Below are 24,799 nucleotides of genomic sequence, written 5' to 3' on the forward strand. Positions count from 1 at the left end.
ACAAAGCGAATTGTGACTATAGATCGATACTATTTAAACACGTCATGAATATGGCACGTTTGGTACATACATGCATTATGTTTTGTCTTAAATATTCAGGACTATTTACAGTGGAGAGTAGGACCAATTTATTTATGAGTAATTAAGATATAATAAAAGAATTAATTTTGGGGATATCAATTTTAGTTTTGCCATTTACATAGTATAATGATTTTTATGGCCCCTATATTTATATCTTCACTAATTGGAAAACCTCCTTTTCTTTTTGTTTTCCACTGTCATTTGGTATTTATATTGGAGTTTGACCAAAATTTAAATCTACGTTAAAAAAGTTTTACATTAGAGATAAATTGCTCTCTAGCAAAAACGATATCACATTCAGTATTTTAAACTTGGGACTTTGGTTAAAAATGTTTTTTTATATATATAATTACTACTCATCACAATCCGTGTGGAACTTATTATATTTATGAAATTTTACACATAAAAATTATTAGATTCGATTGAATCCATAACTAAAGAACTACATCCCCAAATAGATCAGGCCTGATCATTAGTGAATGGGTCAAAGCTAACCCAAAAATAAATTAGATAGCACAAGCCCAATATATTTCATAATAGTATTTTGTTCATATGTATATTCTGAGTGTAACGAGAATTTTAATGGGAACTTACATAGATATGTTATATTAAAAAAATATTTATCATTTATAGTAATAATATTTTTTTCACTAGACACTTATAATACAGTTTTAATACATATCATAGAGAACAATTCATAAAAGATATATAATACAAGTATTATTCATCGATGATATATTTTCCACACACTTTAATACACTTATACACATTATGTCAATTTCTTGCATAATATGTTTTAAAACACTTATAATACATTTACATTACATGCATAATTTTCACTTTTAATACATAACAGATTTATCATAGTATTGTTATTTATTGCTATAGATGATAATAAATAAAAGTATCACTAAAACCAATAATTATTTATTAAAAAGTAGTCAAAGTAATTTTTTCAATTTTTGTGAGTAGTTTGATCCAACTTTTTTAGATGCAAGAAAGCCTAATTTACCAAAATCCAGCCCAATACATAAAATGGGGGCCCAAATATTGTTGGAGACCCAATTGAGAGTTTACCTTTTCATTTTTTTTTCCGGAGACTAACTTTTTGTTTCTAGACAATTAGTTACAAAGACATGATAAGTTTAATTATTTATTTTTTAGTAAGAAGTTTAATTTTTTTATCTTTGGTAAGAACATGACAAGTTTAATGATCATGTATAATAGTTAAAGTTTGAATAATATATGTTGAATACAAATGTAATTTAACTGGTTAGAGCAAGTTATCACTTAATTTTCAAAGTTACTATATCAAATTTGATATAGTTGTCTATACGTGACCTATGGTCACAAGTTTGAGTTGTCGAAAAGTCACTAATGTTTGTATTGAGATAAGATGTTATCTGGGGTGCAGTCTTTCTCGAACCCTGCTAACTCGGAATCATAAAAGCAGTCACTGATGTTTGTATTAGGGTAACCTATCTTTATCACACACCTTATTCTTAGGATAGTGTGATGCATAAAACATCTAACGTTAGAAGGGTCAGGACACATGCCACACCATATGGAATGTGTTGTAGACAACCTATTATAATATAAGCATTATTGACTGCTTTCACAATACGAACTCGTGAACTATATATCAAAATAATCATCAATTGGTAGTTGAAAAGTCGTTATTGAAGATTGCAATTTGCAACCAAAAAGAGAATTGAAGGAAAAAATGAAATACCACATGTTAGACAAGTTGATAACTTAGAATAATAATAAAACAATATGATCCATTCTTGCTTTCTTTTGTGGTCTTATATCCTAATAGGGATAATTGCATCTTTTGATCCCTAAACTATTACTAAAATGTTATATTGGTCCTTGAGATATTTCAGTAAGTATATTTAATCTAAATTTTAATTAAAGCTAAGTGTGCATCTTAGTCCCTTATATACTAATATAACTATGATTATACCTAGAAGGCTAGAACTATATTGCACTCAAATATCCAATAGTAATATTCAAAGCCTATTTAGCAAATGAGTAGTTAAATGAATTACCAAGTAATAATTCTTTAAATTTGTGAAGATTCATAGGTAACAAGATCAAAGTGCACATTTTAATTAATTGAAGATGGATTATGAGAAAGAGAATTACTGGTTCACTTTTCCATCTTAATGATTAAAAAAAAATAGTAACTGATTAAATTCTTTGAAATCTGACTCATAAAAATCATTTATCAAAGAATGACTAGATCTCGTAATAAAATGATCGAGCAATTGACAACAATACATTTACTTACCACACTTAGTTGACATAAGAAAATTTATAATAAATTATGAGTTCAATTCATCATATTTAACTGAAAAATAATATTTTTCGTCAAATATTATGAGAATCAAAATTAAAATGTATATATATTTTAGGGACTAAAAGCACAAAACTCCCCTCCAAATAATAAATAAAACCAAAGGACACTATCTTAAAGAATATGCTAATTTTAAAGTGGCTTATTTCTTGCTTTCTCTAGTGGGGTAAAGCTCACAATCTTTTATCAAACAAAAAAACAGAAACAAAGAGAATTAATTAAAACTATATCAAAGAATATGCTTTGTGGCTTCTTTTATTTTCCATCACTATTAAATCTCATCCTATTAAACTTGTGCACGTTTTATTTTAAAGAAAGTTACATGAGGATCTTTAGAGAACATGCCAAATGGATAAATCATAAACTTTCATTAATCTAACCCAAGTTGTTTTTCATGGATATGAAGTAACAAGAATTAATAAAATAAAAATTTTAATAAGGTGATTTAATATAGTTGTCTCGACTCCAATATCCTTCGATAAACTTCACGATAAGACATCGCATAAATTAAAAAAGAGGAAGTACATATAAGCTTTTGGAATTCATGATGATGATTTATTTTTGAAAAGATTTTAAGTTAGCATTAGTTATCATTTGGGTTGAGTTAATCAATCCTCACTTAACTAGTTAAATATTAGGAAAAATTATCTATTTACTCACCTTATATTATTATATTTACTATTATTTCTTATCATTTGTAAAAATCTCAAAAAAAAAAAATTTAAAATATCTCTCCATCTCACAGATACATCATATTCCACTTCTCTCAATTATCCTAAATTCATGCCTATTTTCAAGCCATAACTACTGCAGTTTTTTTTTTAAAATTTTCAGTCCAAGTATTACTCAATTTCAAGCTTCTAAGTAAGGTAATTCAAGTTATTACTTCTCTGTCATCTCACTTCAATCTTACCTCCTTCGATTTCCATTGATTTCTTCTATAATTTTTTATTGTTTTTACTCTTGTTTTCACTGATACATATGGAATCCGCCCCATCTTTTAGTGTTGGTCTCACATAGTTGAATCAAAATCAAAGAATTCTTGTTTCATCGGGTTCTGATTCATCTTGGAAAGGTTACCACGAGGTTAGATCCAAACATCGTAAAGATCCAGTAGTTATGGATAAGTTACGTACGAAATTGAAGTCATAATCTCCAGTTCAACATGCACCCACAGAAGCAGACAAAAAGATTGAAGGGGTTACAACTTGCCCTAATCTCCCAAAGGTATGAGTTCATCTAAGCTGTGTTTTGTTATTTTTATTTTTAAATCTCAATTTTTCTAATACATTTCAATGTACCTTTCTTAATGTTTGTATTTTGATACTTAAGCTTCCGATATGTTTTTTGTTATTATTTTTCTGATACATAAGATCTAATATTTTTTTATAATTTTCTGATACATCAAGTACTAATCGAGATACATAAGGAGTTTTTGATTTTGCATTATTTATGATACATTAATTTCTATTTTTTTCTATTAGTTTTGATATCTAAAGGCAAAACAAAGTGTCTCATATCAATATACATAAACTCTATATGTATAATAATTAGTCATGCACTTGATTCATAAGGTCACTTTTCTATCATCTATTCTAATTTATCATATCAGATATACAATGTATCAAGTTTAAGTTGTATTTATTCATTTGCCCTGTCAATGCAGGGACTGAAGTACATCATCAAAAAGACCCCTTCCACTCTTTGAGATTCGGCACTGCATATTCGACTAATTTTATTGATGATTTCAAATCATCAATAGGTGAAGAAGTTATACAGTTATTTAGGCAAACCATCTTTGGTCACTACCTATATATGCCACAGAGTAATTTTCAAGGTCAAATCATCAAATGTCTTTTACTTCTTGAGGTGGAGCAAAAAAACAAAGAGGAATTGCACATTCTTCACGTCTAGGATAATGTACTCCAATTCTCAATCAAGGAATTTGTTATTATTATCGATTTGTGATGTACCGATAATATCAATGAATTTCGGTACCCGAATGCACCCACAAGTAGATTATTATCTAGATATTTCCCTGGTGCAAAAATTGGGGTAAACAAAGAATATTTCGTTCAACATTTTCTGATTGAAGGATGGGAAATCAATGAAGACGCTGTTCAGATGGTCATTCTCTACTTCATCCACACTTTTTTCTTTTCTCAACTAGGTGATTTACCTATTTCTGTTGATGATTTTAGGATGGTAGAGGATGGTAGATATGAGAAATTTCCATGGGGTAAAATAACATTTTCCAAATTGATGAAAGGCATAATGCAAGGGTTTTCTACTGCCAAACAAATGTATCGTTTGTGCGGCATGCCATACGCTCTCAATGCATGGATTTACGAATGTGCATCTCATGTCCTTTCTGAAATTGCTGTAAAAGTGGGTAGTCAAATTTTCAGAATTCTTAATTGGCGTGTTATTGCGGTCAAGCCCAAATTTGAGACCTTCATGTCTAGCATTTTCAGTGAGGTATATTTCTTGAAATCATTTTCATACTTATATCAAATGTATATACCATCTGCTGCTTATTAAATGTAGTTTAAGATTATTTATTTTTCAATTATGCACTAACTCAACATAAATAACATTTATGATACATTCAATAGTCTTGAATCTAATACAATAGTATTTGTTCTGATATATAAGATTCCTGTCATGAACTCATGATACATAATGATACTTGTTTTTATTTTTTCTGCTTTTCACTCAATTTTTTTTTCAGTATCCATCCTCCAATATTGTGCCAACTCAAGATAAAATGGAATCACTTGACATTTCTGACAGTGAACATCCTACTGAAGCTACTATATCAGCTGCCAAGTCCAAATTAATGGAACCTCAAGAACTCCCCGGATTTGAGGAATTTTCAGCTAAACTACCATCAAAATTGTTAAGAAGATCCGATCATGTTGCTGATACATCTTCTCCACCTCCTTCCCAAAGAAGAAAGACTACCCCTGATAAAAAATCTATTCCAGTAGAAACGACTAACATACATAAGGATGTCATACCACCAAAGCCATAACAAAGCCTGTTTCTACTACTAAAGAACCAGCGGCAAAGTCAGTGGTAGGCGGTGAATCTTCCGGTCAGTTGGACCAAATTGTTCATATGAAATTCAAAGAATTAAAGAAGTCTCTAAAGAAATATGTAAGTTATTACTATAAGATTTAAGACATACAATATACTTTTAATAAGTTGATACATTCTGATTTTTCATATTATTGTATTAAGGTTGACCGAAAGTTCAAGCGACTAGAGAATAAAATTGATTCAAATCATACCGATCTCTTGAAAGCCATTGACAACGTAGTGCACCACATGACTGGCACATCATCTCCAATTCAAAAAGATGATTTTGTTCAACCATTCTATATGGTGGAAGAACAACAAGCACCTATTGTATTGGAGGAGCACAATGATCCAAATAAATACGATTCCCCCTAGCAAATGATCATCTCATGGCCAGGAAGATACTAAGGTAGATACATCATGTAGTTCTTGATATTTCTATTTTGATATACTTTTAAACTACTGGATACATTCATTTTCATATATCAGATCTTTAATTTTTATTATAATTGTCATTCTCATAAGTATATGTTATTATAATTGTAGGATGCAGAACCATCCATGACGATGCAAGAAATGAATGATGTATCAGAATATTATTTTGTATCAGATGCTGTAGAATCTCTTCAATAACATGTTTCTACTGATACATTAAAAGTAATGTATCAGAACCAAAGTTATGATTAATCTGATGCTATATAGCTCTTATATATGTTAAACTTGTGATGATATATAGATCTTGATACATTTCATGCTCATATATCAAATCATTAATTGCCATTTTAATAGTCATTTTCATAAATAATTGTTATTATATTTGCAGGAAGCAAAACCATCCAAGACGATACAAGAAGTGGATAATGTATCAGAACACCACATTGTATCAAATGCTACAGAATTTCATGGAAAGCAGGTTGCTAGAGATATACTAAAGGTAATGTATCTTTACCAATTTATGACCAATCTGATGCTACATAACTCTTGTATCCGATACATATATGATGAGCTGTACTTCTTGATACATTTCATGGTCATGTATTAGATTCTTCATTTTTCATTTCAATAGTCGTTTTCTTAAATAATTGTTATTATTATATTTGTAGAAAGCAGAACCATTCAATATTCCACAACAAGTTGTAATTGAGATTTTTCACTATGAAATTTAAGTAAAATCTACTAAATATTATTACTACAATTTACAAGATCATGCCCTTTTAACATAAACAATGAAGCCAAATACATAGATGACTAATATGTTTGTCTATCCCCCTCCACCCACCCATTCTTTTTGTTTTTTGTTGTCTTAACTAATAAAATTTGATGATGTTGAAGCATACAAATACTGCATTAATACAGGCCAAGTTTTTATATATTTAGTTCCATGACTAGTATCTGTCTACAACTAATAAAGCAACAACCTCTTTTTGTCAAGAGAGAACTCAATATGTGTTTTATGATTTGGTGATGTTTTTTAAGTCACATTCACAAGCGTCTTCTTCTTTTTTGTTTTCACTCCGTGATAGTTATTCATTTTGAGGCTTGATTAATCTAAATTTATATATGAAGAAATTTCACTTTAAAAATAAAACACTTTTTACTAAAAGACAATTTTATATTTGAGACTCAACGCCGAAACTTTTAATTATAATGAATTATTATACCACTCCACCACAATCTTTAATCAAGATCACATTCATAAAAGCCAAATAAAGGATATTTTGACCTTAGTAAGTGTCTCAACCATGAGTCAACATATACTAAAAACAATGCATCATTTGATAATTGAATTTGAGGGGTCATTTGGTTGTGGGCCTTGCGTCACTATAGTAATTAATCTTAACATAAAATTTCACATAAAATAATACTCTTTTCATGTGAAATTATGACGCAATACGTATATATTAAGAAAAATATTCAAAGTACATAATTTGAATCATACTTTCCACTGTTGCCTTTTGTAAAATCATAAATATAATTTTGCAAGTAGTGTGATTTATCTTCTAGAAAATATAAAATTTCAATAAATGAAAGGAAAAATATGAAAAAAGTTTTAAACATTTATCTTGAACTTTGAACAATTTAATTATTTTGAATAATGAAAAATTCCTCAAAAATTCACTTAATATGAAATGGTGAGAGTATTTAATTTGACAATAAAAAAAAACTATATAACTAATGTAGGAAAAAAATATCCCTTTTGAGGTAATTAATCCATGTATAATAATTCATTCGAGATTTAAGGGAATAAGCTATCAAGGAGAAGGAAGAATTCTTTATATATATATATATATATATCCTCTAAAAAAGAATAAATCTTTAATGTAAAAAGGTTGAATTTTAGAATAGTACCAAAACAATGGATTATATTATGCTTTTTTTTAATTTTATTATAGCATATACTCTAAATAGATTCGAATCCTATCCTTTTCTTGGGAAGTGCCAAATTGTCAAAGGAGAATAGGCAATATCATCAATTAATAAACTAATGAAAAAAACATCATCACGATAATGATGAGATAAACAAAATTATTTCAATATATTTAATTAAAAATTTTAAATTCGAGCATTAGATACGAATAAAATCTTGTTAGGGGCTACTTTGATCTTACATGTGCTTTATGTTGCTTGAATTTTAATTAATCGAAGTATCAATATACAGATACAGACATTGAAAGAAAAAAAAAATTAGTGAAAAAAGAAAAATCATTAATGTTTTTGTCACGTAGAATGATAGAATTATAATTTTACCCTTTAAAATAGAAAAGTTGGTCCATTGTTGAATTTTTTATTTGTCCTTTTGTGGAAATTTCATTTTTTTAAAAATAATATACGCATATTCCTTAAGCTTTGGAATTATACCATTCTTCTTAATTACTACTAGTACATAAATTTGTGGAGAATAGTTAATCGGCTCGGCTTATGCAGCTGCTTTTAATTTGAGCCATGTTTTTTTTTTTAGGTTCTTATTATTTAGATGAAAAATCCACAGTGGCATTTTTTATTTAATAATAGTTCTTATGCTACTCAAAGATAATCACTCCCCATATATCATCCTTAACGTCTTCACACTAGACCATTTTTAATTAAATAAAAACAACATATTATCCGATGAGATTTCATAGGTAGAATTTGAGAAATGTGAGTGCACACATATTTTATAAGAGATAAAAAAAATTATTTTCAACAAATTTTTAACTCGCCTTCGCCTATTTAAACAAATGAACATGTGAAATAAAACTCGCTTTAACTTAATTAACAGAATAATATGATACTTTATGTATGTTTAACTTGCCCATTATTTTTCTTATTTTTTTTTAAATATCTTTATAAATTGAAATGGAAAGGAGTGTATAAGACATAACACGATAAGCTATATAGCTCACCAGCTCCAACTATTAATTAACAGCCACGTCACTCTGGCCCACAATCCAAAAGGCCCCACCAACAACCTACTTTGTTGAAAAAGAAAAGGAATAAAAGCATAAACCCAAAGATATCCTCTTATAGATATTTTAAAAAATGGCACCATAAAAGAATATTCCCAACTATACACCTTAACCCCCTTACACAAAACTTTTATTCGATTTAAAATTTAATTAATTTAAATTTATATAATTCAAGATTCATTTTCTAAGGAATGCGCTTTGCTAAGAGGATTTTTTTCTATACTTAGATTCAAATATTTTTTTTTAATTAAAATAAAAAATTCTAATCATTCTTCGATAATCTATATTGATTCCATCCACCACTTTCACTCATAATATTCTCTCTCCTATTTCTTCTCTCCACACATTTCACCTTTATATTAAAAGGGCCAAAATATTCTTTTAGTGAAAGATAGCAAGAGTCATATTTGATTGTTTTTTTTTAAAAATTGCTCAAAATATATTTAAAAAGATAAAAGATAACATTGAACTTTTATGAGTGGATAAGTTAAACGAAATGTATATAGATAAAACAAATCACAAATGTTAATAGCTTGTTTCTATGATTATTACTTATCATTTGTATAATGTTATATTCTTTTAAATAACTTGTATCTATTGTTTCAAAATATGTTCTATGGTTTAATTAATATTAAGCGAGCTTCGAGCGTTGAACATTAGACGCACCTATTTAAAATATACAGTCCAATGATTAAGACGCAAGTCTCACAAAAATTAAATCTCGTATGTAAATTTCAAGGTGTTTGGAAATTTAGTGATATAATATATTCGAATTAAAAATTATAAATAGTGAAAAGAGCACAAGAAGAGAATATTCCCAACTATACCCCTTAACCCCCTTACACAAAACTTTTATTCGATTTAAAATTTGATTAATTTAAATTTATATAATTCAAGATTCATTTTCTAAGGAATGCGCTTTGCTAAGAGGATTTTTTTCTATACTTAGATTCAAATATTTTTTTTTAATTAAAATAAAAAATTCTAATCATTCTTCGATAATCTATATTGATTCCATCCACCACTTTCACTCATAATATTCTCTCTCCTATTTCTTCTCTCCACACATTTCACCTTTATATTAAAAGGGCCAAAATATTCTTTTAGTGAAAGATAGCAAGAGTCATATTTGATTTTTTTTTAAATGGCTTAAAATATATTTAAAAAGATAAAAGATAACATTGAACTTTTATGAGTGGATAAGTTAAACGAAATGTATATAGATAAAACAAATCACAAATGTTAATAGCTTGTTTCTATGATTATTACTTATCATTTGTATAATGTTATATTCTTTTAAATAACTTGTATCCATTGTTTCAAAATATGTTCTATGGTTTAATTAATATTAAGCGAGCTTCGAGCGTTGAACATTAGACGCACCTATTTAAAATATACAGTCCAATGATTAAGACGTAAGTCTCACAAAAATTAAATCTCGTATGTAAATTTCAAGGTGTTTGGAAATTTAGTGATATAATATATTCGAATTAAAAATTATAAATAGTGAAAAGAGCACAAGAAGAGAATATTCCCAACTATACCCCTATGGCTCTCACTTTATATTCTTTTCTCCTTTTTCTTTCACTCCACACAGTTCATTTTACCATTATATCAACCTCTCAATCCTCCTTTCAATTTTCTCTCATTTCTTCTCAAATTCTAACATTTTCTCAAAAATCACACGTTTTGTGTGTGTAATTTTTCTATCAATCGGAGCTATGAAGTTCGGAAAAAGTCTGAGTAATCAAATCGAAGGAACGTTGCCGGAATGGAGAGATAAGTTTTTGTCGTACAAGGATTTGAAGAAAAAGCTTAAGCTAATTGAGCCGAAGAGATCGACGGATTCCGGTGAAGGAGATGTTAGGGCTTCTAAGAGGATGAAATTGACCGCAGGAGATTTTGATAAGGTGCTGGAGAAGGAACCGATGACCGATGCGGAAGTTGAGTTTGTGAATTTGTTGGAAGATGAAATCGAGAAATTCAATTCGTTCTTCGTTGAGAAAGAAGAAGAATATATCATTCGATTAAAGGTAAAAGAAAATAAATTCTGATGCCTCGTGATTTATTTAATTTTATTATAAAAAATTAGAAAAATACATTTCTCGTCGTAAATAATTGTAGAAATTCAAAATTGTTTTGTTATAATTGCATGAACATTCCTGATTTATTTATTTTTGCCTAATTACCTTGAAGCAGAGGAGGATATAAGAAAAAAATAAATTAAGTGATGCATTTGAATTTAAATTCTGGATCTGTTTCTGTGTGGAAACTAATTTTGCTCTGATCAAACCATTGTTGTTTCGATTTTGGTGATATACAGCTCATTTGTGAAACTTGTTGATATGTATTTTCTTATGTTTTGTCGTTTAACCGGCACTAAGCTCCCGTTTGATATTAGATTTTGATGTTGTGAGTTTTGGAACTTGAAGTTTGTTTGGACATGCATTTTTACTTTGCAAAAATTTAAAGTTTTTGCGAGTAAAAGTCCAGTTTTTGGAACTTGAAATGTGTTGACGAGAAATTTTCAAAATCAGATCAAAATCTATGGCCAAATATTGATTTCTAGTGTATTATTCCAGCTGTATGCTGCAGGAGAGAATAAAGTAATGGAATAATTTGCTTTTAACAATGTACTAATTAGAATTAAACACAGTGATGTAGAAAAGCATATAATACTAATTGCGTGATTAAAGAACAAACATAAAAGAAAAGAATCCCACAAATCAATTATGTAATTCAACTTGTGAATAGAGGCAGAGCTGTAAAAAGATGCTGGCTTTGTTGGATTGATGTAGCAGCGTGCTTAGTGCTTACATGGTTGGATCCGAAATTTGAAGTTCACAGTTTCTACGATTGACATACAATAATAAATGGGTTCACAGTCAAATGTAGTAATTTTTTTAAGATATATTCAGGAACCTCTAGATTATGCTTTAGACCTGCCACGGCGTGCTTATCTGCTTGTATCAATGACTTTTACACTCACATAATTGAATTAAGATTCCATGAAGTTCAATGAAGATATAACTTTTCTCTTTAGGGATGACAATTGGGGCAGGACAGGGCGGGGCGGGCCAAGCTCCTAACTGGGCAGGGCAGGGTGGGCTGAGTTTGTAGTAGGGCAAGACTTCACCTGCCCCACCTTATTGCCATTCCTATATTCTCTTAGTGAAGAGGTCCCCTGTCCTCGCTGAATTGTGTGTATATGCTTTATGCAAGCTTCAATTGTTCTGTTAGGCATTTGCTAGTTATTTTTCAGGGTTGCGCTTTCATGTATGGATTTGTAATAACAGTGTGAAACAAAAGTTTTTATCTTCATACATGATTTGAATGTAGTGATACCATATTGCATAATAAGTACAATCGCATTCTAACTTATTTCATTTTGTGATCCTAAGATCCTATAATTTGATGAGAAGCAAAATCTTGATGCCATAGTTGTGCTGGTATACAAAGAAATCACTGGCACTGATATAGTTCACACTAATTATTGGTTATGCATCTAGTTGTTTCCAATAAGAAGAAAAACAATAGTTACTTCTCAAAAAATAAAAAAATGATTATGCAAGGTCTTGTAAATTTTGATCCTGTATTTGACATGTTTCGTAAATTGGTAACAGGAGTTGCAAGACAGAGTGGCGAAGGCGAAGGATCATAATGATGAGATTATAAAGATTCGCAGGGAGATAGTAGACTTCCACGGGGAGATGGTTTTGCTGGAAAATTACAGTGCCCTCAACTATACTGGTAAATCCTATTTCTTTCTTTCATGAATGAAATTTGATTATACCTTACAATTTTAAGGCAACCTCTGAGAAATTTTTGTTAATGTGCTAGAGTTGATACTCAGGCTTGTTCTATATAGTTGCATCTGCACTCATTGGCTGGTTGGTGTGCACTGAGATTTCAGTCTCTGCAAAGCTAGAAATGGTGCAGGAACAACTTGAAATAGGAAATAAGTCACTTGTATTATCTCATAGGTAGTAATGAGCAGTGGCAGATGTAGCTATTAGGCAACGGGTTCATCCGAAGTATATATGGGAAAACCAACTAATCTCCCAACAAATATTAGATCTGAACGCATACTTTTAGAAGTACAAGGAGTTCTGTGCTAAAAACCTTAAAGATCAAACGTATCAAGATTAAATGATGAGCCATTCTGATCTATTTCTATTTTTTGTTATAGGGCTCGTGAAGATACTCAAGAAATATGACAAAAGGACTGGTGCTCTTCTTCGCTTGCCCTTCATTCAGAGGGTGTTGCAGCAGCCTTTCTTCACCACTGATTTGCTATACAAGCTTGTGAAGGAATGTGAGAATTTGATCGACCATCTATTCCCCATCATTAACACCTCGTGTATTACCGCGGAAGCTGATGGAAATGAAACTTCAACTAGCAGCAACAACAATAACGAGGGTCTACTTAGAGCCCCCAAGGAGCTGACAGAAATAGAGTATATCAAAAGCTTATACATGAAGAGCACCATATCTGCTTTACGAGCTTTAAAAGAGATTCGCAGCAAGAGCTCAACGGTTAGTGCTTTCTCATTGCCCCCATTGCAAATTAGTGGACTGGAAGATACTTGGAATAAAATTCCAATCTTAGAACAAGCAGCCAAGTAGTCTTAACTATATAGGGACAGTTGTTTGATGGCCCCTTGAATGTGTTCTATTATCATACACCAAGTAGTATTTTTTTTCTTTTCCTTTTTTGGGTCTGATAATTCACACGTTTTGCATGTATTAGATGCTAACACATATGTAAAATGCACAAATTTTAATCTCAAAGAGTGTGTGATGAATTCTTCTTGGTTCATCTCTTAAACTGGTTATTCTGTTAGTATGTTTCTTGTTGTCTATAAATGCCTTTAATCTTTGCTATGCACACTATTGAATACCATCTGCTTAGAGCCTGCCTCCCACTGAATATAAAAAATCCTTAGAGCTGCCTAACTTCGTGAGAGTCATTATTTGTGTTACATCTTCAAATTCGAGAGAGGGCTTTTCATAGGCATTGAAGCGACTGAAAGTAAGAAACCTATTGCACACGCCCCCACTTGGCATCATTAAGTCACTATGACCGATTTTCATCCTTGCTCGACTGGTGGGTCTTGTAATCAAGCTTCTTTTGTACTCAAGAGTGTCAATATTCGTCTTGACTCGAGGAAACCTTTTGTTAATTGCCATTCGAGACTTTTATGCCTCAAGAAAACTATCTACCTGATAATGTCCCTTGGCTAGTAAGTGTTGGTTCTATCAGAACACTGAGAAAGATAATAAGGAAATAACTCCCTGTTTAGTTGGTGTCCAAGAGAATCCCAACCTTCTTCCCAACATTCAATGATCATAAAACTATCATTTGCACGAGTTTAACTTCTATGTACAGACAATTTTCAGCTGTAAGATTACCTAAAGCTAGCAGCTACTACCTATGTAGGTAATCGTCCGTAAAATGAATTCGTAACCTGAAAAATAAGGCAAGTTTGCTACAAGCAAATGTCTGAAAGATGAAGATTTATGAAGGCTAAAGTAAAAAAATGCAGAACAATACTGCTATAGAGGGACCAAATTAGACCAGACACTGGTACTCCATATAACATTTAAGATCAACACTTTGCTATTGAAGGAAGGCAAACAACAGCAACATAATACCCAAGATAGTACTCCCACAAGTGGGGTTTGGGAGGTGCGGTGTAAACAGAATCTTACTTTATTGTTGTGGGGTAAAGATCGAAAAAAGAAAAGCATAAAAGTCTAGTCTTTCAATTTAGAACAAACTAGCTAGAAGTAAGTAATAGATTATAGATAAGAAATGTTAAAAGAACTAGCGCAACAATCACACTGTTGTTTAAAGCTAATTTAATCATGAATAAACAAACTCGTTAATTACCTTTTTGAATTTGACAATAAGATTTGAAATTTATGAATTCCAACAACAATCTCAAATCAATAACTGGATTTACAGTCACGTATTTAGTGATATTTCTTTATACAAATATAGTGATTTGCTCGAAATATATTGGATTCTCGTGATCTCGCGGTAACTCTCTAAATTCGCCACTAAATATAATAATCTTTTAAATGTTGCTCAACGTACGTTTTCTCCACTAGACAAAATAAGGGGCTTTTATCCATGCCTCACTACGATACCATCGAGGAGGAGTGTTGTGTATAGAGGAGTACGGTCTGGTTCGATTTTTTATTTATCAAACCAAATCAATTATATCGTGTTCTAAATTTATAAACCAGTTTTTCTCGATTTAATTTCAATTTGACTTTTTTTCTTAGTTAAATCAAGCCAAACCATTATGATTTTTTTTAATATCAAATCAAGTTACCCTAAATCACTAATTGATTTTTTTCTCGATTTAATTAGATTTTTCGATTTTCTTTGCACACTCCTAGTTGCGAATGATTGGAGTCTGACTGATTTTAGTAGGAGATCTTGGATTAAAGATATTGAATAATTGTAACGACCCATTAGGTCGTTTTGAAAACTAGAGCTTTTTTATTTCATAAAAGATTCAATTCGTAAATTTTTAATGGGTATTTTGGACTATTTGATAACTACGGTTATTTATTTGAGGGATAACTTTAGATAATTAATTTAATTGGTAGGCTAAATTGATAAGTTAGTTAATATATTATACCACTTATTCCATATTTAATAAAATATGTTAGTAGGGTTAGCACTTTTGTATCAGAATTTAAGAGGAAATAAATAAATTAAAAAAAAGAGAGTTCGATGAGAACTCTTTAGCTGCGGCACCGACGAGGGGAGTGCTATTGCTTCAGGTAAGAATTTTTAACTTGGCTTACTTTTTTAATCATGAATATGGATAGAATCATATCATTATTATTGAAATGTTTGGATTGTGAAAGAAAGAAAAATTTATTAGTATTATATTGTGGCTTTGAAACAGAATGAAATTTAAAATGTGAATAGCAATTAGCAAGTTTTGTCTTTTTTAGACCAAATTTTGGTGACGAATTGGCATAATAATCGGCCAAGTTATTGACAGCCAATCATGTGGTAATGACGATAGTATATGTGTAAGGTTAATGAATTGTGGTTATTGGATAGTTTGGCAGTAAAGTTTTTTGTGTCTAGCTTCTAGTGTGCAGATTTCGTACATTATTATCACATTATAATTCAAGCTTTGATATATTGAGATAAGTAATTAAATATTAGGTGTATTATATATATGAATACCATTAGAGTTATGATATTAAAGAAATTAAGGCTTGACCTTAGACTTGAGTTTTAGGGGTTGATTATAGAGTTGGCTGAGTTGTTGGGTCTAGATTAAACATATATATAATATTGGTGTCTACGAATTCGTTTGCTTACGAATATTGTATACTTGATAGATTGGAAACGTGAGGCATTGAAGAAAGAAAAAACATTAGTGAATTAGCTTGCTTGATTTCAATTTTTCGGTTAAGGTAAGTTATGGTTTATTCTATATCATAGATGAACTCTTAATAGAGATTGATAGTCATTGAGTAATGTGTGAAGTTTACTATACATTTAATTATTGTGGTTTGGATGGTTGGTATGTTTTTGTGATTAGTCTGAAATTCCAAGACCGTGAAATCCATAATATTAAACTTGCCTTATCAAAAATGGTGTCTTGAATAAAAAAGGCTTGATGAAATATTGTTAATGAAGTGGAATGTAATAATAAAGAATGATAAATTAATTATATTTGGATCGGGTGTCACGAGCCGACACGGTATGTTTGAATCGGGTGTCACATTCCGGTACGATTTATTTGGATCTGGTGTCATGTTTTGGTAGGTATATTTGGATCGGATGTCACGTTTTGACACGGTATATTTGGATCGGGTGTCACGTTTCAACACAATAATATTAAAGAAAAATAAATTAAAACGACTTAATGCTACCCAATCTCCAATAACTCATTTCCCAAAAGAGCGTGATATGGAGGCCTGAGTCCTCATGTGTGATCTTAATATTGTTGATTGGTTATGTAATTGTTCATTGTGTTGTCACTTGATCTTGATCTTGTTGGTTGTCACATGTTAAGTGCTATGGTTGATTTTCCGCTATTACTTTATGCATATTGATTTCTATTTTGAGTCGGCCAATGATACCTACTCAGTACATGTTATCCCGTACTGACCCCTACTTGTATTTTTCTTTGTTTTATTTTGTGGAGTGCAACAAGTGTTCCATCGACTTCGACTCGACCTCAGCTCTAGCCAGTGTCCAGCACATCAGGTTTCAGGGTGAGCTATTCCTTCTAGCTCGTGTTGGATTCTCTCAGGTATGGCATGGTGGTCTTAGTTTTCGGACACATTAAGTTATTTATTTATTCTGGTGTTTGATATTTTCAGACGTAGTATTTTAGAATTAGATGTCCTTGAAGTGATGACTTTCAGATTTTGGGAAAACGTATCTAATAAACTTTAGTGGTTTAATTACTTCTTTACGCTCATAAATTGAGCTTTCGCGTTATTGTCATATTTTATAAGTTGGAGTTTGTATCGTTGATTCTCCTACTTAGGAGGTTAAGTGTGAGTGCCACTCATGACCCATTTTAGATCGTGACAATAATATTTTAGCATTTTACGGATCTTAATTTACTCAAGGCAAATATAAATTACTTTAGTGGGATAGTATGAATATCGAACTATTAAATCGGAAAAGAAAAATGTCATTAAAATAATTGTTTTAATTCTGCCCATAAGCATACCTCGTTCTTATCCTCACCATTATTGGTACTATACATTATTGTTCTTCTTTATAAAATAATAATAAGAAAAATGGATCATAACTTCTATAATACTTAATATTATATTCATCGATTTATTCGACATTCTGTAAAAGAGTAATTCTCCATCACATGCACAAATTTATTGTATATATATCATTGAAAATAGAATCGTGGAGATTTATTGTATCAAAATTTGATTATTATATTGGATTGAATTTTGAAAATATCAAATCAAATATTAAACATCATTTCTAATGAATTCTTTATCATATATATGAGTAACATTAATAAATATTCGTCTTGATTGATCTATATCGATAAATTCATAATGTTAGGTTTTAAAAGTGAAGATTTAACTTCTTAATATGATTTCTCTAAAAGTTAATATGTAAAATATTAGACAAATTATGAATTTATCTTGTCAAATATTTTTTCTATAATACGTAATTGCTGAATCGATATTTAATTAACATACTAAATAGAATTTTGAAAGTTCAAATTTGATATTTACGAGTACTCCTACAAGCAGCCATCTCTAAGGAAATGTTAAAGAATTATTTTATGAAGTAATGAAACTTGAACATAAGATATTACAAAAGTTATGTCAACTTGGAATATTAAAAGTTGGATTTACCTCAACGTTAAGTATATTACTTTAACAAAAAAAATAAATTACAAGTTATTTTTTCTGGTAGAAAATATAGATTTACTTTATATTCCTTATTTTTATGTTATAACAATGTAATAAAAAAGAGAATTATTTTGTAGACCAACTAAGGATCTATTTGATTATTTCCACACATATAATTCCTTTCATACTTATAGTTTGTTTGATCAAGTTATTAAAATTCATTTATTTAAAAATATTTTTTATTAAAAGTGATTTTCGAAAAAATATTTTTGAAGAGTTTAACTTATTAATTTAGAAAAGTCAAATATTATAACAATAATCTGTGCTTGACAAGGTTCTAAAAATGATTCTAAAAAGGATTAATTTTTTAAATATTTAAATCAACTCTTTTTCTTCGATTTTTCAAAAATTTGATCAAATATGCTATTAGTCATTTTTTTAACAAATACACACCAATGATATATCTAATATAATTTTATTAGTGAAATTTGAAGAATATGACATGTACACAATCAAAAGATTATTTTCGAAATACAATGAATTCTTTTTCTTTGATAAATAACATATGACCAAAATAATCTTGTTTTTCTTTTCTTAAGGGAGTTTATTAATGGCACTAGGAGTTCCATGTAATGCTGCTTATCAGACGGATAATTTAACTTAATGATTTGACCTATACCTATAAGATATCGGTTGGTTTGATAACGGATTAGCAATTATCGGATGGTTATTGAGCGATGTATCGATTAACCTCTAATCTCTATGATACCTTTTTTTTGATGAACGCACTAAAAATATGACTTCTTTCCACTAATTTTAAAGCCGTGAGGCAGGAACTTGTTTACACCTTTACTTCTTTTAAACTTTAGTATTTTTGTGAGTTTGGTGACTTGCTTTCTATTTAAGGCAAAATATATAATTATAGAAAAGTAAATAAATTTTTCTGGCTTTATGGATTTAGCCTTTTGGAGTTAGGACTAATAAAGAAAAAATATATAATTACTCTTATATATTATGATAAAATATTAAATATGGCTAATATACCTAAAATAAAAGTGTAAGTATGGTAATTCTTAACGGATTAACGGTTTACCCGATAAGGAAATAAAATAATTCGCCCCCACACCAAGCCATTAATTATGAAATTTTAATCCGTTTCCCAACCGTTTATTCGATAACCCAATACCAATAAGCAAATAAGCCAATTTTGTGATTGACTTATCGGTTATGGTTCTATTTTAAACACCCCTAATTTCATGTCAGCTTTTGCATATCACAATTTGTTTTTTAAATATTTTCTTATAGGGAACTTATTAATAGCGCCACACAATAAGAATCAAGAAAACGTAAGGACTCAAACGACGTCGTATTCACCCAATTACTTTATTGTTACGAAAGCATTTCCAAATTAAAAAACAAATAGTATTCTTTTTTCCTCCGTCTTTACTTGTTTATATTTGACTTACATTTTTATTAAAGAATAATAAATAAAATCGTAATTTTACTGTATATCACTTTTACTAATTATAAGTCATATAAAAAATATAAAATGATAAATTATATCTTAAAATTTTAAATTAAACAAATAAAATTATTATTTATTTTTAGTATTTTGGACAAGAAAGAAATAGACGGATGCAACAGTAATAGAAACCTATCCATGGAGGACTCCAAGAACTTTTAGCCATTGCATTGTAAACAAAATAGAAAAATGCAAACTTCTCAAAAATTCCATTAAGATAAGTTCTTTTTATATTCTTTTTTCTAAGACAGAGCATATAGATACACTTGTATTTTTGTATCTATAGCTTTTGCTTCTAAGAAACCCCTATAGACATAGAATATTAACTAAAGATTCAATCTTTTTTGCTATCATCACTTCTTTCTTGTTCCAATCCATTCAAGAAGAAGGTTAATCTGTCCTTTTCACTCCTTTTTTTTTTTTTCAAATACCCATTATTAAGATTCTTCCTTTAAAAATGGCTTCTATAACACCCTTATCTCAATCTCAACCCCTTTTGGAGAAAACCCAATTTACAGTTCTGAAAAAGGTTCAAAATCAGTTTTGTTCAATACCCTTTTCAAGATTCACTCAAAGTTCAAATCTTTATTTGAAAAAATCAAGGATGGTGGTAGTTTCAGCAACCACTGCTGCTGAGAAATCAAATAAGAGGTACCCTGGTGAGGCTAAGGGGTTTGTGGAGGAAATGAGGTTTGTGGCTATGAAATTGCATACTAAGGACCAGGCTAAGGAAGGGGAAAAGGAGACTGAAGGTCAGCCTTTGGCTAAGTGGGAACCTAGTGTTGAAGGGTACTTGAAGTTCTTGGTGGATAGCAAATTGGTTTATGATACTTTGGAAAAAATTGTGGAAAAGGCTCCTTTTCCTGAGTGTGAGTTTTCTTGACTTATGTGCATCTGTTAGAGTTTTAATATGTTGTTTTGTTTGTTTCATGGTATTGGCAATTGAAAAACTTGATTAATTGGTCATGCTGTGGGGGGTGGTGTGTTATACTCTTTAACTTTGGAAACTATGGGATTTCCAGATGAGTTTTTCAGTTTCTGTTGGTACCTATGCTGCTTTCTGGTAATTGATTCTTTGACATCCATTAAGATTCTAATATATTGTTTTGTTTGGTTCATGATATTAATAATTGAAAAAGCTTGATGGATTGCTCCTTTTGCGGGAATGCATTATACTCTTTAATCATTATGTGGCTGTTACTGTTTCCTTATTAGTTGTTTTGTTTCTCCACTGTCATTTTCCCTTTTTCATACCTATTTTGATATGCTGTACTCGAGCTGAGGGTCCTCCGGAAACAATCTCTTTATCTCCACGAGGTAGGGGTATGGTCTACGTACACTCTATCCTCCCCAAACCCCATTTGTGAGGTTTCACTTGGTTCCTTGTTGCTGTTGTAATCAGTTGAGGAGTAGTCTCCGATCCCTCATTTTCTTTGGGTGTAAACAGAAAGCTCCCAGTTGTATAGATGACTGAGTGGAGTTTGTAGCAAATCATGTTTTGTAGATTCTTTACTTTTTGGTATATCACTTGTATACGGCCAGTTTGATCATGTTTATGAATGAGTATACTAATACTTTCACTTGATCAAAATAAATTTGTACTCTTTAAACTTTGGAAAACATTGTGGAAAAGACTGCTTTCCCAGAGTGGATTTTTTTTTAGTTTCTATTGGTATTTGTGATACTTTCTGGTAATTGATTCTTTCGCATCCATTTGAATTTCAACTATATTGTATGTTGTTTGGTTGAAGGTAATGACAATTGAAAAACTTGATGGATTTCTCTTGTTGTGGGATAGTGTGTTATGCTCTTTAGAGCAAGGGAATTGTTGATATGTGACGATTTTATTCAATGAGAGGACTGAGTGTTACCTTTTCTTTTCTTTTCTTTATCTTTCTCTTAGGAGAAATTTTTCTATCAAGTTAATCTATGAAGAAAACATTGCATTTAGAGTGCCTTTTAATTACATGGAAGAAGTTTTCTTTTCTGAAATGTATATTATGCTTAGATGGCCCAAGAAGGATAACCAATCCTCTGATTTGGGATCGATTAATAATTAATATTGAGCAGCTGTGACTCGTTATTTGGTATTTCTGGTATGTCTTAAAAGTAATCTTTAGTTCCCAAACACGTAGATGTTGAAATTCTTTCCAAAAGCTGCGACTCAGTAATTGGCTAATGCTAACAAAGAAATGTAAAGGGATATCGTGGAATTTTTCTTCTGGATAATAGAGAAGCTTAGGTATGAGTGAAGTACTCAATTTGGCAATGTTTTTTCGAACCAATCGGTTGCATTTCAGCTTTAACTATTGACCCCAGGGCTGGTCTGCCACGCTTCCTTTTTCTTTCGCTTTGGTTGTTTTGCTTTATGTTTAGTATTGCTTTTTTACCAATGGAGTTTACAACGTGAAGTTGTTAACTTGTTTTACGTAAGGAATAGTACAAAATACTTGGTTTTCACATACGGCAAGGACAAGTGATCTGTGCCTTTCAATTTCCAAGCACACATTCTCCACAGAGATGCATAAATAAATGACTTGGTAGAAAAACAGAATCTTAGTGCTCTTTCATTTGACTGCAGATGCTGAGTTCAGGAACACAGGATTAGAAAGGTCTGAGGTCTTAGCAAAGGATTTGGAATGGTTTAGGCAGCAAGGTCATGCCATCCCGGAACCGTCAACTCCTGGTGTCAGTTATGCTCGTTACTTAGAGGAGCTATCAGAAAAGGATCCTCAAGCATTTATTTGCCATTTTTACAACACCTACTTTGCACATTCAGCTGGAGGTCGCATGATAGGGAGAAAGGTCAGTGATCTTCTTTTAAGTTTTTAGTATTATTCCGCATTGTTCGTCTAATATTGTGGTATATAAATCTAGAATTTCATCATAGAAATATGGAATGAACCAAAGCTTAGATGGATCTAAGTCATAATTTGAAGGGTATCCTCCGACAATACCCAAGGGTGTGACTTTGATGCTTAGTGGTCAATGAGGTGGGAGGAGAACCATGAGGTATGAGGTTCAAATTCCAACAGAGTGGAGACAAAAAACATTAGGAGAGAGATTTCTTTCCATTTGCTTAGGCTTTATTGTGCAGAGTTACCCGGTACCTTTGCTGGTGGGAGGTCGCAGGTACCTGGTGGAATAGCCGAGGTGTGTGCAAGATGGACCCGACACCACCGCATAAAATTTTTTCTTTTTTTGTAGGGTATCCGAGGCAGCTCATGTGGAGAACACATTATTTTTGGTTCTCAATAAACTCAGTCATTACACCCTTGTATATAGATTCATATCCTCTTCCCTTCCTGGTATTCTGTTTGCTGTTCACCACTTGAGTTGCCTTTCAACATGGATGTCATTCAACAACGACGACTACTACGCCTCGGTCCCAAATAATTTAGTTCATAGGCCTTAAAATTTTCTTAAGTAAATTTTTCTCTATTTACCATACTTCCATTCATTCACTCGTCAATACTTCAAATTTGATGGATAGTTGAAATATTATAAGTTCCTATCTTTATCATCGCAGTCCCATAATGGCAAAATCAACTTAAGTCTGTTGAAATTATGATTACAGTAACAAACAAACTAAACAACGTTGTAAAGATGAAAATTTGAGTTTTCATCAGTGTTTAAAATGCTCGGCAGATGATAAATTCAGATTAGAAGAAATGTAAATGGAGGTAATCCTAAACTGTCAGATACAATTCCTCTGTTAGGCTAGTATTGAGATAGAGAGGGTTTTGCCTCCCTATCACATCGTTTTTTTCCCTTCTTAGAGCTACGAATGTTAAAAGCAAAAAGGCGGTTACTTGTTGACAATCATGCTGCTTCTTGCTTTATAGGTAGCTGAAAAGGTACTCGACAAGAAAGAGCTGGAATTCTACAAATGGGACGGCGATCTTTCTCAGCTGCTGCAGAATGTTAGGGATAAGCTGAACAAAGTTGCAGAAGTAAATTTCTAAGCATCCCTTCTCTACAAGTTTCCAACTTTTTAAAACTATAATCATTCTTTCACCTAACTTGTTTCCATTGATGGTTAATGAGTTAATATGATCCATTTTCATCGATTCTTTTGCTCAGAACTGGACTAGAGAGGAGAAGAATCATTGTCTGGAAGAGACTGAGAAGTCATTCAAGTTCTCCGGGGCCATTCTCCGTTTGATATTCTCTTGATGCACAACTTTGCGCTTTGTTTCCTTCTTAACTTGTACATTGGATGGTCGAAAGGTCAAATTTCTGTGAATAGTCGTGTTTCTTTTCACTTTAATTCTGTTTACGGTGTATAAGAACTTGATTATAAGTCAAGTATTACATCATTATTCAACTCTCAATGTTGCTGCTGCTCAAGTATGGGGCTGTCCAACCTGTAGAAACTTATTGAAGGTATAAAAAGTAGAAAATCGATATTTTCTTCTTTCTTCTATTGAAATGAGGTGCTTGTATATCGTATTTGGCCTAAGAAGCATCAGACAGATTGTAGTTCGTACCTTCTTGGTGACTCGTTTTTTCTCAAAAATATAGTCCTCCAAGAAGTGACTCGTTTTTTCTCAAAAATATAGTCCTCCTTATACGATCAAGTGACATAATATTGATATATGAAAGTACAAAATTGATTTTAAGCTTACATTGGAGAGATGAAATTTCACATTTACAAATGAGAACATAAATTAACAGAGAATTGTCAGCTAAAAAAATAGGATTTATTTTGCCCAAACCGCTCAGATTGTTTGAGACCATTTTGTCCTAATGCAAAAGCATGTCATGCTTTGTTCCCAAGACGATGAAAACAACATACACGGTGTAATCCTACAAGCGGTTCTGAAGAGGGTGGTGTGCACAAATCTTAGCCCTACTTGTGAAGGTTTGACCGTTTCTGATAGACTCCTGGCTGGTTTACAAATAATGTCTCTAATTTGATGATTTGAACTGTTG

The 24,799-nt window shown here is 31.1% G+C and overlaps 2 protein-coding genes across 2 annotated transcripts; both read left to right on the top strand.

Annotated features, from left to right (window-relative positions):
- Positions 1 to 10,565: 10,565 nt before the first annotated feature.
- Positions 10,566 to 13,810, top strand: LOC129871221 (SPX domain-containing protein 1-like). Its single transcript, XM_055946112.1, has 3 exons — positions 10,566 to 11,000; positions 12,591 to 12,717; positions 13,157 to 13,810. Exons 1-3 carry the CDS (start codon positions 10,689 to 10,691, stop codon positions 13,591 to 13,593), a joined length of 876 nt encoding a protein of 291 aa, XP_055802087.1. The 5' UTR covers positions 10,566 to 10,688; the 3' UTR covers positions 13,594 to 13,810.
- Positions 13,811 to 19,998: 6,188 nt separating this feature from the next.
- Positions 19,999 to 24,191, top strand: LOC129871068 (heme oxygenase 1, chloroplastic). Its single transcript, XM_055945933.1, has 4 exons — positions 19,999 to 20,733; positions 22,446 to 22,669; positions 23,710 to 23,817; positions 23,948 to 24,191. The coding sequence occupies exons 1-4, from the start codon at positions 20,322 to 20,324 to the stop codon at positions 24,038 to 24,040; spliced, it is 837 nt and encodes a 278-aa protein (XP_055801908.1). The 5' UTR covers positions 19,999 to 20,321; the 3' UTR covers positions 24,041 to 24,191.
- The last annotated feature ends 608 nt before the right edge of the window (positions 24,192 to 24,799 follow it).

This window comes from Solanum dulcamara, chromosome 10 (assembly GCF_947179165.1).
Source record: "Solanum dulcamara chromosome 10, daSolDulc1.2, whole genome shotgun sequence".
NCBI lineage: Eukaryota > Viridiplantae > Streptophyta > Magnoliopsida > Solanales > Solanaceae > Solanum > Solanum dulcamara.